Source organism: Chlorocebus sabaeus, chromosome 6, assembly GCF_047675955.1.
Source record: "Chlorocebus sabaeus isolate Y175 chromosome 6, mChlSab1.0.hap1, whole genome shotgun sequence".
NCBI lineage: Eukaryota > Metazoa > Chordata > Mammalia > Primates > Cercopithecidae > Chlorocebus > Chlorocebus sabaeus.
In genome coordinates, this window is record NC_132909.1 from 45,323,709 (window position 1) to 45,336,356 (window position 12,648).

Here is a 12,648-nt window from a genome sequence, read left to right on the forward strand (position 1 = left end):
GCTGGGACTACAGGAGCCCGCCACCTCGCCCGGCTAGTTTTTTTGTATTTTTTGGTAGAGACAGGGTTTCACCATGTTTGCCAGGATGGTCTCGATCTCCTGACCTCGTGATCCGCCCGTCTCGGCCTCCCAAAGTGCTGGGATTACAGGCTTGAGCCACCGCGCCCAGCCGAAGCCTTTTCATGTGGGCTGGGGGCAGGAAGCCCTGTGGGGCTCAGCCTTTCATACTATTTTAGGTGCCAGTGATACAGTGAGCAGGTTGCAGGGCAAGGGGCCCACATGGAACTGCCCAGTTAGATATGTGGGGAGGGGGCCAGGCGAGGTGGCTTAGGTCTGTAATCCCAGCACTTTGGGAGGCTGAGGTGGGCGGATCACCTGAGGTCAAGGGTTCAAGACCAGGCTGGCCAACATGGTGAAACCTCGTCTCTACTTAAAAAAAAAAAAAAAAAAAAAAAAAAAAGCTGGGCACGGTGGCACGCTCCTGTAGTCCCAGCTACTCGAGGAGGCTGAGGCAGGAGAATAACTTCATCCCAGAAGGCAGAGGTTGCAGTGAGCCAAGATGTGCCACTCCAGCCTGGGCTACAGAGGGAGACTCCAACTAAAAAAAAAAAAAAAAAAGAGGGGAGGAATGGCAGAGTTTCATTGGGGTCAGGGCCCAATCAGAGGAAGGGATGGGGGCTGGGGGACTCCAGAGAGGAGAAACAAAGGCTCAGCTTGGGGCAGTCATGGAAGGCTTCCTGGAGGAGAGGATATTCAGACAAGACATTGATGGATGAATAGGAGTTTTCCAGTTACACAGTGGCATGAAGGGTGGGATCCAGTCAGAGTGTGGGCAAGGACCCATGGGCTGGGTGGCTTAGAGACACAGAGAGAGACCTAGACAGGATGCAGTAGACCTGCAAAAAGACTGTACAGAGAGAGGCTAAGAGACACATGACTGAGAGAGAGCAGTGGACAGAGTCAGAGGAACAGAGACCCAGGGAGAGAAAGAGACCAGGCAGCAGAGTCAGAGACACCGAGACGTAGAGACAGAGGAAGAGAGATACTCAGGGAACAGGACGATCTGCTCGGTGCTGGTGCCGGGTGTACACACAAGAGCTTGCATTTGCCTGTACTTGCTTGAGTATCGCAGGGAGGCGTTTGCCCAGGTTACCAGGGCAGGAATGTCCATGCATGGGTCGGGGGGACACGTGCACCATTTCAGTGCAGGTGGGGGTCTGCACAGGAGGAAACCTGCTTGGGGGCCGCCCTCGCCCCTAGTCCTCCCTGCAACGAGGAGGTTTGGGGCGGGGCGCCCCTTCCCGGAGCCAGGCCCTTTAACGCCCCCCCAGCCCGCAGCGCCCCCGCCCCATCAGGCGTCCCTGGGCTCCGCCTGCCCGCCCCGCATCGGCGCCACGTCAGGCGCTGTCCGCGCCCCCGGTGCTGAACCAAGATGGCCGGTGGCGGCCGGGCCCCGGCGTGAGCCAAGCGCGGGCTGCAGCCGGGAGATGCCCCAGCCCAGCGGCCGCTGAGCCCGACCCGACAGAGCCGGCCCGGCCGCCTCCGGTCCGCCTGCGAGCCCGGAGACATGTCTCTGCTGTGCGTTGGAGGTAGGAGGCGAGGCTGGGGGTCGGGGTACCCGTTTGGACGCGGGCTGGGCTCGGGGTCCGCATGGATGCAGCTCCTAGGGGAATCCTGGCGGGTGGCCCGAGTCCAGGCGGCTGGACTTTTGAGAGGGGTAGCCCTTGTCGACGCAGCAGGGCCCCGGAAGGGATGATCCGTGTAGACACGGCAGGGCTCTCGGGGGTCCTGGTGGCCGCTGCTGGAGGGGTCGTGTGGATGCGGCTGAACGCGGAGGCCCGTGTGGACGTGGACGAGGATCCGGGGTCCTACCTGGAAACGATCTAGACTGGGGCGTCTGTGTAGACTGGGTTTTTAGAGGGTCAGTGAGGAAGAGTCTGGGCTGGGTAGTTTGATTGAAGCCTGCAGGGGTACTTGGAAGGGGTCTGGTGTTGTGGGCTGGGTTGCGGGTCCTCATGGACGCGGACCCGGCTGGAAATTCGAAGGAGAGTGCGGCGGGAGGGTTCTCCAAGCCGTGGGGATGTAAGATGTGGGTAGAGGGGCTTGGCCATCAGGACATCCACGAGTTCTAGGATTCTCCCAGCCCTGGGTGTAAAGAGGACTGGAGTGGGGGGAGTGTGGAGACAGGAGACCCCTCCCAATGTCCAGAGAGGGCTGGGACTGGGGGTCTGGGGGCGCTTTTCCAGTTAACTCTTTGGTCTCCCGAGTGAGGGGGTTGGAGGAATGGCCAGAAGGTCTTCCCGCTCCCTGCCCCCTCCGGTTCTCCCAAACACGTTTCAGGGCTTTCTTGGCAGTGAGCCTACTTCTTGGAAGAGCAATGTCCCCTGGTCCCCCTCCCGGCCCATCCTCACCTCACCCACTTTGTGCTGGAGAGAGGGAGGTAGGGAGACGTGGGGTGGCGGGGGGAGCTATTTTGGGGCCAGAACGCCATCTGCACAGAGGCCCACGCCCAGGCCCACGCTATGCGTTGGGGTTGGGGGAGGGAGGGAGACGTGGGAGGGGCATGACCCCCTACCCCACACCTTTATGGCTCTGGGGTTGGGGAGAAGCCAGCCCACCCGAACCCAGGCGTTCTGGGCACTCCCGTTTGAGAACTCAAGCTCTGGGAGACCTTGGGCGGCAAGGGTGGAGGTGGACCGCCGCTCAACGCTTACAGAGCTCTGAACCCCTGGTTCTTAAGGACTGGGGTCCCCCCATCACTCCCACCCACTTCAAGAAGGCTGGGGTGGGGGAAGGGGTGTGTCGGCCAAGCCTGAGACGGCAGGCTTCGGGAGACCTCGAGCGACAGGAAGCGTGTGTGTGCTGAACTCCTGCTGCCTGGACCCAGGGTGGGCAGGCCTGGGATCCGGGAACCGCCCCCGCTGCCCCTCCTCCTCCCTCCCCTCCCCCTCGGCCGCTTCATTCACAAACCCTGCCCCGCCCGCCCGCTCCCCGCCGCGGCGGCTTCCGAGTGCAAATCAGGCCGGGATGGGCCGGCGTGGACGCGGGTGTTCTTAAAGGGACAGGGGCCTCCTTTCTCTAAGCTCGTTTCTGCTGGACGGGGCTGGGGGTGGTGAAAGAAGGGTCCCTAGAGTCAAAGGTCAACTCCTTCAGCTCCTAGCCTCCAGGCTTATGGAGTTAAGGGAGTAGGGAAGTGAAGGAGACCCCTAGGTGGCCTCCACCGCCTAGGCCTGAGGACGGAATGGGAGGAGAACTTGAATGTCCAGACCCCCTACTGACCTCTCCTCCTGCCCTAAGTAGCCGGGCTCTTAGGGGCAGCACTGGAGGAGGTTCCGACGTGGGTGTTCCTGGCGGACTCCTCTGTCCTCTCTCTTCTCCCCCCAGCATCCCGCCCCACCCCGCCTCACATCCTTCAAGTTGGGCTTCTCTGGAAGGTTTGCCTAGTGGAGTGAGGGGGGCGGGGATCTCACCCTTAACTCTGACGCAAACAGGAGGCTCGGCTGCGGGGGTGGCATTAAGGGGGGGCAGCAGGAGGCAAGAGGGATGAGGCTTCCAGAAACAGAGACGTGGGGGGAGGACTGTGCTGGATTCTGTGGACCTTATAGAGAGGGACCCGGCTGAGTGGAGAGGAATTGCTGGGAGGGGCAAGGCTGGGGAAGAGGTTGACAGGGGTGGGAGGTAAGGCCCTGAGGTGTAAAGGGAGGTGTGAGGTTGGAGTGAGGAGGAGTAGGAGGCAGGGAGGGGTGGGGAGAAGAAGAAGTGCTGGGTGAGGCCAGTCTCCCAGGAAGAGGTGGGACGGTGCCCAGAGAGAGGAGGGGCTGGGATGGTTGAGCAGGAGAGATGGGAGTGTTGGGGTGGGCTTGGCAGGAGTAAAGCTAGGCTGAGATGGGTTGATGTGTTGCCTGAGCTCAGTTGAGGAAATACCTGCCCCGCCTCCCCTCCACCGGGGACCCACAGGCGTTTGCCAATCCCTACACACATTCATACCCAGACTTGTTCCTGTGTGGACACAAACGCTCAGGATGCACGAAGGCTCCACGCAGACCATGTGCCTGGGAAGGCACACTCCATAGGCACACGTGTGTACTCAAACGCCTGTGTGAACACAAGCATATACATGTATATAGGACACAGTCTGCCACTACAGATATAGTCCCGGCAACACACGTGTGTGTGTGTGTGTCTGCCAGCATGCATATAGATGTATCCACGTGTGTCTGATGAATGTTCACAATATACATGTCACATAAAGATCCATTCATGTCCAGCTGAGCGCAGTGGCTCAGGCCTGTAATCTCATCACTTCGACTTTGGGAGGCCAAGGTGGGCAGATCACTTGAGGTCAGGAGTTCAAGACCAGCTTGGCCAACATGGTAAAACTCTGTCTCTACTAAAAAAAATACAAAAACTTAGCCAGGCTTGGTGGCGTGCACCTGGGAGGCTGAGGAAGGAGAATCACTTGAATATGGGAGGTGGAGGTTGCAGTGAGCTGAGATCCTGCCACTGTACTCCAGCCTGGGCAACAGAGTGAGACTCTGTCTCAAAAAAAGAGATTCACTCAACTCCTAACGCTCAGACATGTACCCATAAATATCTGTTAAGGTCCCCAACCCCATGAAGCACACATATAGTCATATAAGCATATGTCAAAGCCATGTGTGTACGCACATGATGACTCTTGCCTGGACATTCAAACCACCCCCTTTCAACAAGTGGATGATGATGCCTACAAGTAAATACACATTTGAGTATTTCATTGCACTCAAGTGCATACATGTATGCAGATAAACAAATACAGCTGCCACAGAACGGCATCCATGTACACGTGCAAACATCAATATGTGTGTTTTCCACCTAACATATCACCCACAAGCTCACACACACCAGTGTGTCTCTGATGTAGTGACACCCCACTCCCAGACACACATGTGCAGACTCCCACCTGCACTGAAATGGTGCACATACCCTGCACACGTGCACGCTCATATCCATGTACAGGCAGGCGCCTGCCTGCTCTGGTAAGATGAGCCAACTACTGCTGCAAATATCCAAGCAAGTATAGGCAAATGCAAGCTCTTGTGTATACACCCAGCACCAACACATAGCAGACCACCCTGTATGATTCATGGGCCTTATTTTTGCCCCCTTCATTTACTTATCCATGTGGAGTCCCGCTGCTCCCCAACATTTTAATCCACTCGCGAGGTCCTGGCAGGATCCTGAGGCTGTGAATGGCAAATGCTACCTGGTTTCTTCGTGGAGTCACTCATTTTATTTACGCAACAAGCATTAATTGAGCGCCAACTGTATACCAGGCACTGTTCCTGGTTCTGGGGACCCAACCCTATTCCTATTCACCACCCATGCACCTCCCATGGAGTTAGAATGAAAGAGGTGAGGGAGGGCTAAGGGAGCTGAGGAGTGGGGTATCCAGGGCTCTCTTCCTCTGGGAAGCCTGCCCTGATTGCACCACCACCACCATTTATTTGAGTCTCAGAAGATGTGATGAGGGAGAGATTAGCAGGAGGGAGATGATGCTCTGGGTGGAGGGAACAGCATGAGCAAAACCATGGTGGTGTGAAAGGTCAGTTCCAGATCTTCCTATGTGCTTCACAGCATTTTGCACAGGCCACTTGATGTTTTGTTTTGTTTTGAGACAGAGTCTCACTCAAAACTTGTTACTCAGGCTGCAGTGCAGTGGCACGATCTCAGCTTGCTGCAGCCTTGACCTCCAGGGCTCAAGCGATCCTCCCACCTCAGCCTCCCAAGTAGCTGGGACTACAGGCATGCACCACCACACCCGGCTAACTTTTATTTTTATTTTTTTATTTTTTGCAGAAACAGGGTTTTGCCCTGTTGCCCAGGCTGGTCTTGAACTCCTGGGCTCAAGTGATTCGCCCTCCTCAGCTTCCCAAAGTGCTAGGATTACAGGTGTGAGCCACCACACCAACTGATGTTTTAAACGCTCCATAAACATTTTATGAATAAATGACATGAACAAATCAGTGAATTTAGGTGAGGGCAGGTTTGCTTCACAACTTACAATAATATCAACAACAAACCCCATTTATCCAGCTTTTGTTTGTTTGTTTGTTTGTTTTGTTTTTTTGAGACACGGTCTCACTGTGTCACCCAGGCTGGAATGCAGTGGTGTGATCTCGGCTCACTGAAACCTCCACCTTCTGGGTTCAAGCGATTCTCCTGCCTCAGCCTCCCAAGTAGCTGGGATTACAGGCATGTGCCACCACACCCGGCTAATTTTTGTATTTTTAGTAGAGATGGGGTTTCTCATTTCTACTAAAAATACAAATACATCTCTAGTGGCCAAGCTGGTCTCGAACTCCTGACTTCAAGTGATCCTCCTGCCTTGGCCTCCCAATGTGCTGGGATTACAGGCTGGAGCCACTGTGCCTGGCCCAGCATTTCATAGGCACAATGTTGAGAATTTTTATGCCTATGCACTCTTTAACTCTCACAGTAGCCCCATTGTACAGATGAGGAAAACTGAGACTCAGGGAGCTTCAACAACTTGCCTGGTGTAACAAAGCCGGAGGTGGAGCTAACTGACTCCAGAGCCTACTGGGGTTGGCAGGAGAAGGTTGAGCCTTCTCTTAGCCCCCAGGACCTGGGAGACAGCCAAGTCCCTTCTGTGGGGTGAGGATCTGCCCTGGGATAGCCTTCTTCTATTTATTTATTTATTTATTTATTTATTTATTTATTTATTTATGAGAGAGTCTGGCTCTGATGCCCAAGCTGGAGTGCAGTGGCACAATTTCAGTTCACTGTAACCTCCGCCGCCTGGGTTCAAGCAATTCTCCTGTCTCAGCCTCCCGAGTAGCTGGGATTACAGATGCACACCACCATGCCCAGCTAATTTTTTGTATTTTTAGTGGAAACGGGGTTTCACCATGTTGGCCAGGCTGGCCTCAAACTCCTGACTGTCAAGTGATCTACCTGCCTTGGCCTCCCAAAGTGCTGGGATTACAGCCATGAGCCACCGTGCCCAGCCAGGATTGCTTTCTTCTTTCATGCATCTAGTAAACAGACATGTCACAATCTCTCCATTCATCGGTGCTGTTCCCCTGCCCCTTGCCTAAGAAGCCTTCACACATCCCTCTGTTCCTGGCTACTCAGTCTCTGATACCCTCCAGGTAGGAGGAGCTGCATCTAAGTCTTAGCTTCTACCGTCCTCGTGGGATGCCCTCCAGAGTTGCATCTTCAGGACTGCAGCCTAACCCTTTCCCTAACCTGGCCTCACTTTTCTTCCACATACAATGGACCTCTTCTGCAAGGTGCCAGTAAGGGCATTCTGGGTCCAGCACGCCTGAGTGTGAATTCCTAAGTCCACCACTTCCTGGCAAGTCCTACATCCTCTGCATTCCTTGCTGTGCTCATCTGTGGAATGGGCACAGGAGTAACACCCACCATCTATGTTTGCCAGAACTCTCCAATGAGGCTTGCAGAGCCCTTGGCACGATGCCCAGCCTACGGGAAGGCCCAATAATCATGAGCAAAAGACATGAAAAATCAATGATGGGCCGGGCGCGGTGGCTTACGCCTGTAATCGCAGCACTTTGGGAGGCCGAGGCGGGCGGATCGCCTGAGCTCAGGAGTTCAAGACTACCCTGGGCAACATGGTGAAACCCCGTCTCTACTAAAATACAAAAAAATTAGCTGGGTATGGTGGCGCGCGCCTATAGTCCCAGCCTCTCAGGGGGCTGAGGCACGAAAATCGCTGAAGCCCGGAGGGTGGAGTTTGCAGTGAGCCGAGATCGCGCCACTGCACTCCAGCTTGGGCTACAGAGTGAGGCTTCTTCTCAAAAAAAAAAACAAAACAAAACAAAACAAAACAAAAAAAAAAACCAATGATGATGTTTTCATTAATGGGGACTAAAAGCTTTCTGGAAGGCGGTTCTGAGTGTAGGACATTTTCAAGAGTCCACTGCATTCTGGGGCCTAAGGAGCGCTCCAAGAGGGGTCCCCAGGCCCACTCGCAGGAGGGAGCCAAGTTCATTGAGGGTACAAGGGCGGGGACCGAGCATTCAGCACCGTGGACAGCGCCTGCCGGGGCCACTGGGGGACAGCTCTTAGCTCAACCTCTCAGGGCTGCTGGAGGAGGTGACGTCATTCCTTCCATGAATTACTATTTAATGAGCACCTACTATAGGCTAGGCCTAGTGCTAAGTGGTACATGGTAAACAACACACACAGAAATTCCTGATTCCTGAAGCTCTCTGGAACTCCATGTTCTTGGTGTTTTTTACACTGAAGGCTCAGTCTGGCTCTGGTCTATTTGTGTCAATGGAGGATAAGGGTCCTCATTTAGTCTCTCCCAGATGCGAAACCAGCAGAGCTGAGGTCTTTTATCCTAAAGCTCATCCATCTCCCGCTGAAATACCCTCCACTAACATCACACACAAAACGATCAAATCTCCTAGAATCTATTTCTGGATTCTCTACGCTTCCTCCCCTCCCCCAAGCTAATCCTGGGGCGGGTGGGCTTTCAGAAGCCCTAGACAGCTGGATCTCCACCTCCTGTCTCCCCACCCCATTCCACGTGGCAGGTCAGGGAAGGAGTGCCCCCAAGACTGGAGTCCCCCTTAATTATATTCCAGGGTCAATCAGCCATGTGGTTCATGCCTGTAATTCCAACACTTTGGGAGGCCGAGGTGGGAAGATCGCTTGAGCCTTGAAACCAGCCATGGCAACATAGTAAGACCTCATCTCTACAAAAAAAATAAAATAAATAAAATAAAAAAGAATAGCCAAGCATGGTGGTGCGCACCTGCAGTCTCTGTTACTCGGGAGGTTGAGTGGGGAGGATCGCTTGAGCCTGGGAGGTCGAGGCTGCAGTCAGCCATGATCATCACACCACTGCCCTCCAGCCTGGAGCCTGGGCAACAGACAGAAACCTTGCCTCAAAAAAAAAAAAAAAGGAGAAAAAAGAAAGAAAAAGAAAAGAATCCAGAGTGTTCAAATCCTAGAATCCAGGCCAGAGACACCTTTAGAACACAACCAAATAATAAAAACAGTAATGATACCAGTAATAATAATAGCAGTATGTACGACACTATAATCATGATTCTGCAGAAGGGGTGAGGGAAGAAGAGGAGGGAAGAAGAGGAGGAGAAAGGAGAGGGAAGGGAGGTCAGCCACTCCGTCTCCCCATTTTCCAGATGCAGAAACTGAGGCGCCGAGCCAGGCTGCAGGGGTGTCCCGCAGCCTGAACTGCCTCGGCCTCCCGGGTTCAGCCACTACATTCATCAGTCAGCGCTGCTGGGGGGCCCCAAAGACCTTTGAGGCCGCATGACGCGGTGTCTTCACCCGCTCGTCGCTGGGGACGGCAGTGGGCACCCCCCTCGTCCCCGCCCCCCTGCCCGCCGGCGCGCCGCCCACGCCCTCCGCGCGCCCACGCTATAAATAGCCTCATGCGTGTGACCCGAAGCCCGCTGGAGCCCGCTGGGGAAGGGTGGTGCTTCCGTCCCGCTGACCCTGATACCGCAGCCCGGCGCGGGCTGGGAGGTGGCGGGATGTGACGACGAAGACGGTGACTCAGGACCATTTACTGACCGGGGAAGACGGGGAGAGAGACTCGGTTCCTTCTCTGAGCACCCTTCCTCCTCCAAGCCCCCCGCTCCCGAGACCACCCTCCTCTCTGCGCCTATCCCCCTTCCCGAATCCCCTCCCCCACCGCGAACCCCCTTCCCTCCTGAGAACCCTCCCTCCACTCCCGGCCCCCTTCCCTGTCCCCTTTTCCCTCTGAGACCCCTCTCCCACTCGGAGCCCCAGCGATGAAAAATCGTGGATGTCCTCACCCTGGACCTCGGCAGGGTGCTAAGGGCTGGAGCCTGGCTTCAGCTGTCAGAGGGTACAGCCCTCCAGCCTGTCCCCCACTGCCTGAGGACCCCAACGGAGATCATTCCCCTCCAGCCAAGAGAGGCTGCGGGAAGGAGCTGAGGCTTAGGGAAGAAGAGCCAATTGACCAAGGGAGGGGCACAAGAAGGACAGAGACAGTCAGAGAGAGAAGGGGAGAACAGAGAGGAAAAGAAGTCGACCAGAGTGGAGAGAAATAGAACAGGGAGGAGGGAGATGAGAGACAGGGATGGGGAAAGAGAGAGAGGCTCACACACACAGAAAAGATCAAGGAGCTACTGGGCTCCCCTCTGAGCCTAAATCCATGGTTTATAAAACGGGGCACAGTTGGAGGAGCTTCAAGTGAGCCCAGCTCAGGCTAGACCCCAGTGAGGCCCCTCCAGAGCCTGTCACTTTCCCACCCCCATACGCATCCCCACCCTTCTCCCCCAACTGCCTCTCCTTTCCCCAGGGTCTCCACCTGCCTGCCCCCCCAGTGGAAATCTTTCCCTCTCTCTCTTTTATTAATAATAATAAATAATATTATTTTATTTTATTTTATTTTATTTTTTGGAGACAGAGTCTCGCTCTGTCACCCAAGCTGGAGCGCAGTGGTACGATTTTGGCTCACTGCAACCTCCACCTCCCGGGTTCAAGTGATTCTCCTGCCTCAGCCTCCCGAGTAGCTGGGACTACAGGCGTGCACCACCATGCCCAGCTGATTTTTGTATTTTTAGTAAAGACAGGGTTTCACCATGTTGCCCAGGCTGGTCTCGAACTCCTGACCTCATGTGATCCACCCGCCACAGGCTCAAAGTGCTGGGATTACAGGTGTGGGCCACCATGCCTGGCCTCTTTCTCTCTTTTAAATTATTATTTTTAGACATGGGATCTTACGACATTGGCTAGGCTGGTCTTGAACTCCTGGGCTCAAGGGATCCTTCTGCCTTAGCCTCCCTAGTAGCTGGGATTACAGGCATGTGCCTCTATGCCTGGTGCTCTCGCTGTCTCCTTGTGTCTCTATTTCTCTCCATCTGTCCAGACTCTCCTCTCTTACTTTCACACCCATCATTTCTTCCTCTCTCCTCTCCCTATAAGAGTCCCTCCAGCTATGGGTGCCTTTCTCAGCCTCTGTCAGCGTCCCCTCCATCCCCGACCCTGTCACCATTCTCCCTCCTGCCCCTTCCCCCGCCCACCCCTTTCACAGAGAGTCCCCACCCCTCCAGACTGGACCTCCTCCAGGAGCCAGGCCCAAAGCTCCTGCTGGGCACATTCCTGAGTGTTCCTGAGCCTCTTTCAGTCCCAGGGGTGAGGTGCTGGGTGGATGCCCTCCCTGGGGGTTGGGTGGAGCTGAGGATGTGAGAGAGAAAACCAGACCTAGGGGGGAAAAAAAAAAAAAAAGACAGAGATGGAACCAAACAGAGATGAACCAGAGAGAGGGATTCACTTGCCCACGGTCACACAGCTCTGGAATCTGAACCCAGCTCAAACCACCACTCACCTCTCTCAAGGCCCAGCCAAGGACTGCAGTGCAGTTGCACAATCTCGGCTCACTGCAACCTCTGCCTTCCAGATTCAAGCAATTCTCCCGCCTCAGCCTCCCGAGTAGCTGGTATTACAGGTGCGTGCCACCACGCCCTGCTAATTTTTGTAGTTTTAGGATAGACGAGATTTCCCCATGTTGTTCAGGCTGGACTCGAACTCCTGACGTCAAGTGATCCACCTGCCTTGGCCTCCCAAAGTGCTGGGATTACAGGCATGAGCCACCGCGCCTGGCCAGGAACAGACAGTCTTCACTGACATGTGTTTAGGGCCATCACACTTCCCCCGCTCTTCATGAGAATTATCTCTTCACTGGCTCCACTCAGGTGCCTTTTGTGAGACAGAAATTCAAGCGATGAGGACAGAGATACAAACCCGGGATGGGAGGCTATGACATCTGCCCATAGAAACACAATTCTGTTTCTAGGAATTTATCCTTCAGCTCGCTAGTACACACTCTTCAAGACATACTGAAAAAACATGAAGGATTAGAACAGTGGGTGTCAAATGCTACCATTTGTCTTGGAAATCAAGCAAGACGAACGTGGGTATGATTGCCGACGCATGGACCATCTCCAGTGGTACAAGGAACTGCCAACGTTGATTGCATCTGGGAGGGAGACGAAGAGCTGGGATGGAAAGAGCTTTATTCTCGGTGTCTAATCTTTTGGTTGTTTTGGATTTTACAACATGTGCATGCACTGCCTACACAAACAAAGACACTAGTCTGAAAAGGAAAAAGGGAGAAGAAAAGAGGGAAGAAACAAAAGGGGCAGGTGCGGTGGCTCACGCCTGTCATCCCAGCACTTTGGGAGGCCAAGGCAGATGGATCACCTGAGGTCAGGAGTTTGAGACCAGCCTGGCCAACATATAGTGAGACCCAGTCTCCACTAAAAAATACAAAAATTAGCTGGCCCATAGTCCCAGCTAAATTGCTTGAACCTGGGAAGTAGAAGTTGCAATGAGCTGAGATGGCACCACTGTACTCCAGCCTGGGCAACAGAGCAAGACTCGGTCCATCAAAAAAAAGAAAAAGAAAAAGAAAAAAAGAAAGGAAAAGGAGGGAAGAGCTCAGTGTGGGAGAAGATTGGGGGTGGGAGTAGAGAATTAGTGGAGGAAAAAGATGTGGAGGACAAAAGCAAGGTGTGAGAGGTGTTGGCAGTGGAAACTGAATACCCGTTGAGAAGAGCCAGGATGGGGTGAAATGGCTTATGAATCTCTTGGGGCTGTGGGATTATGTGAAATGTGAGAAGA

The 12,648-nt window shown here is 54.4% G+C and overlaps 1 protein-coding gene across 1 annotated transcript in view; it reads left to right on the plus strand.

The window, feature by feature from the left end:
• The first annotated feature begins 1,386 nt into the window (after nucleotides 1-1,386).
• The window catches only part of UNC13A (unc-13 homolog A), an 88,780-nt gene continuing 77,518 nt past the window's right edge, over nucleotides 1,387-12,648 (plus strand). Inside the window, exon 1 of the mRNA XM_073016812.1 lies at nucleotides 1,387-1,589. Coding sequence (XP_072872913.1) covers nucleotides 1,568-1,589 — 22 coding nt within the window. The 5' untranslated portion in view covers nucleotides 1,387-1,567. The remainder of the gene's footprint in view (nucleotides 1,590-12,648) is intronic.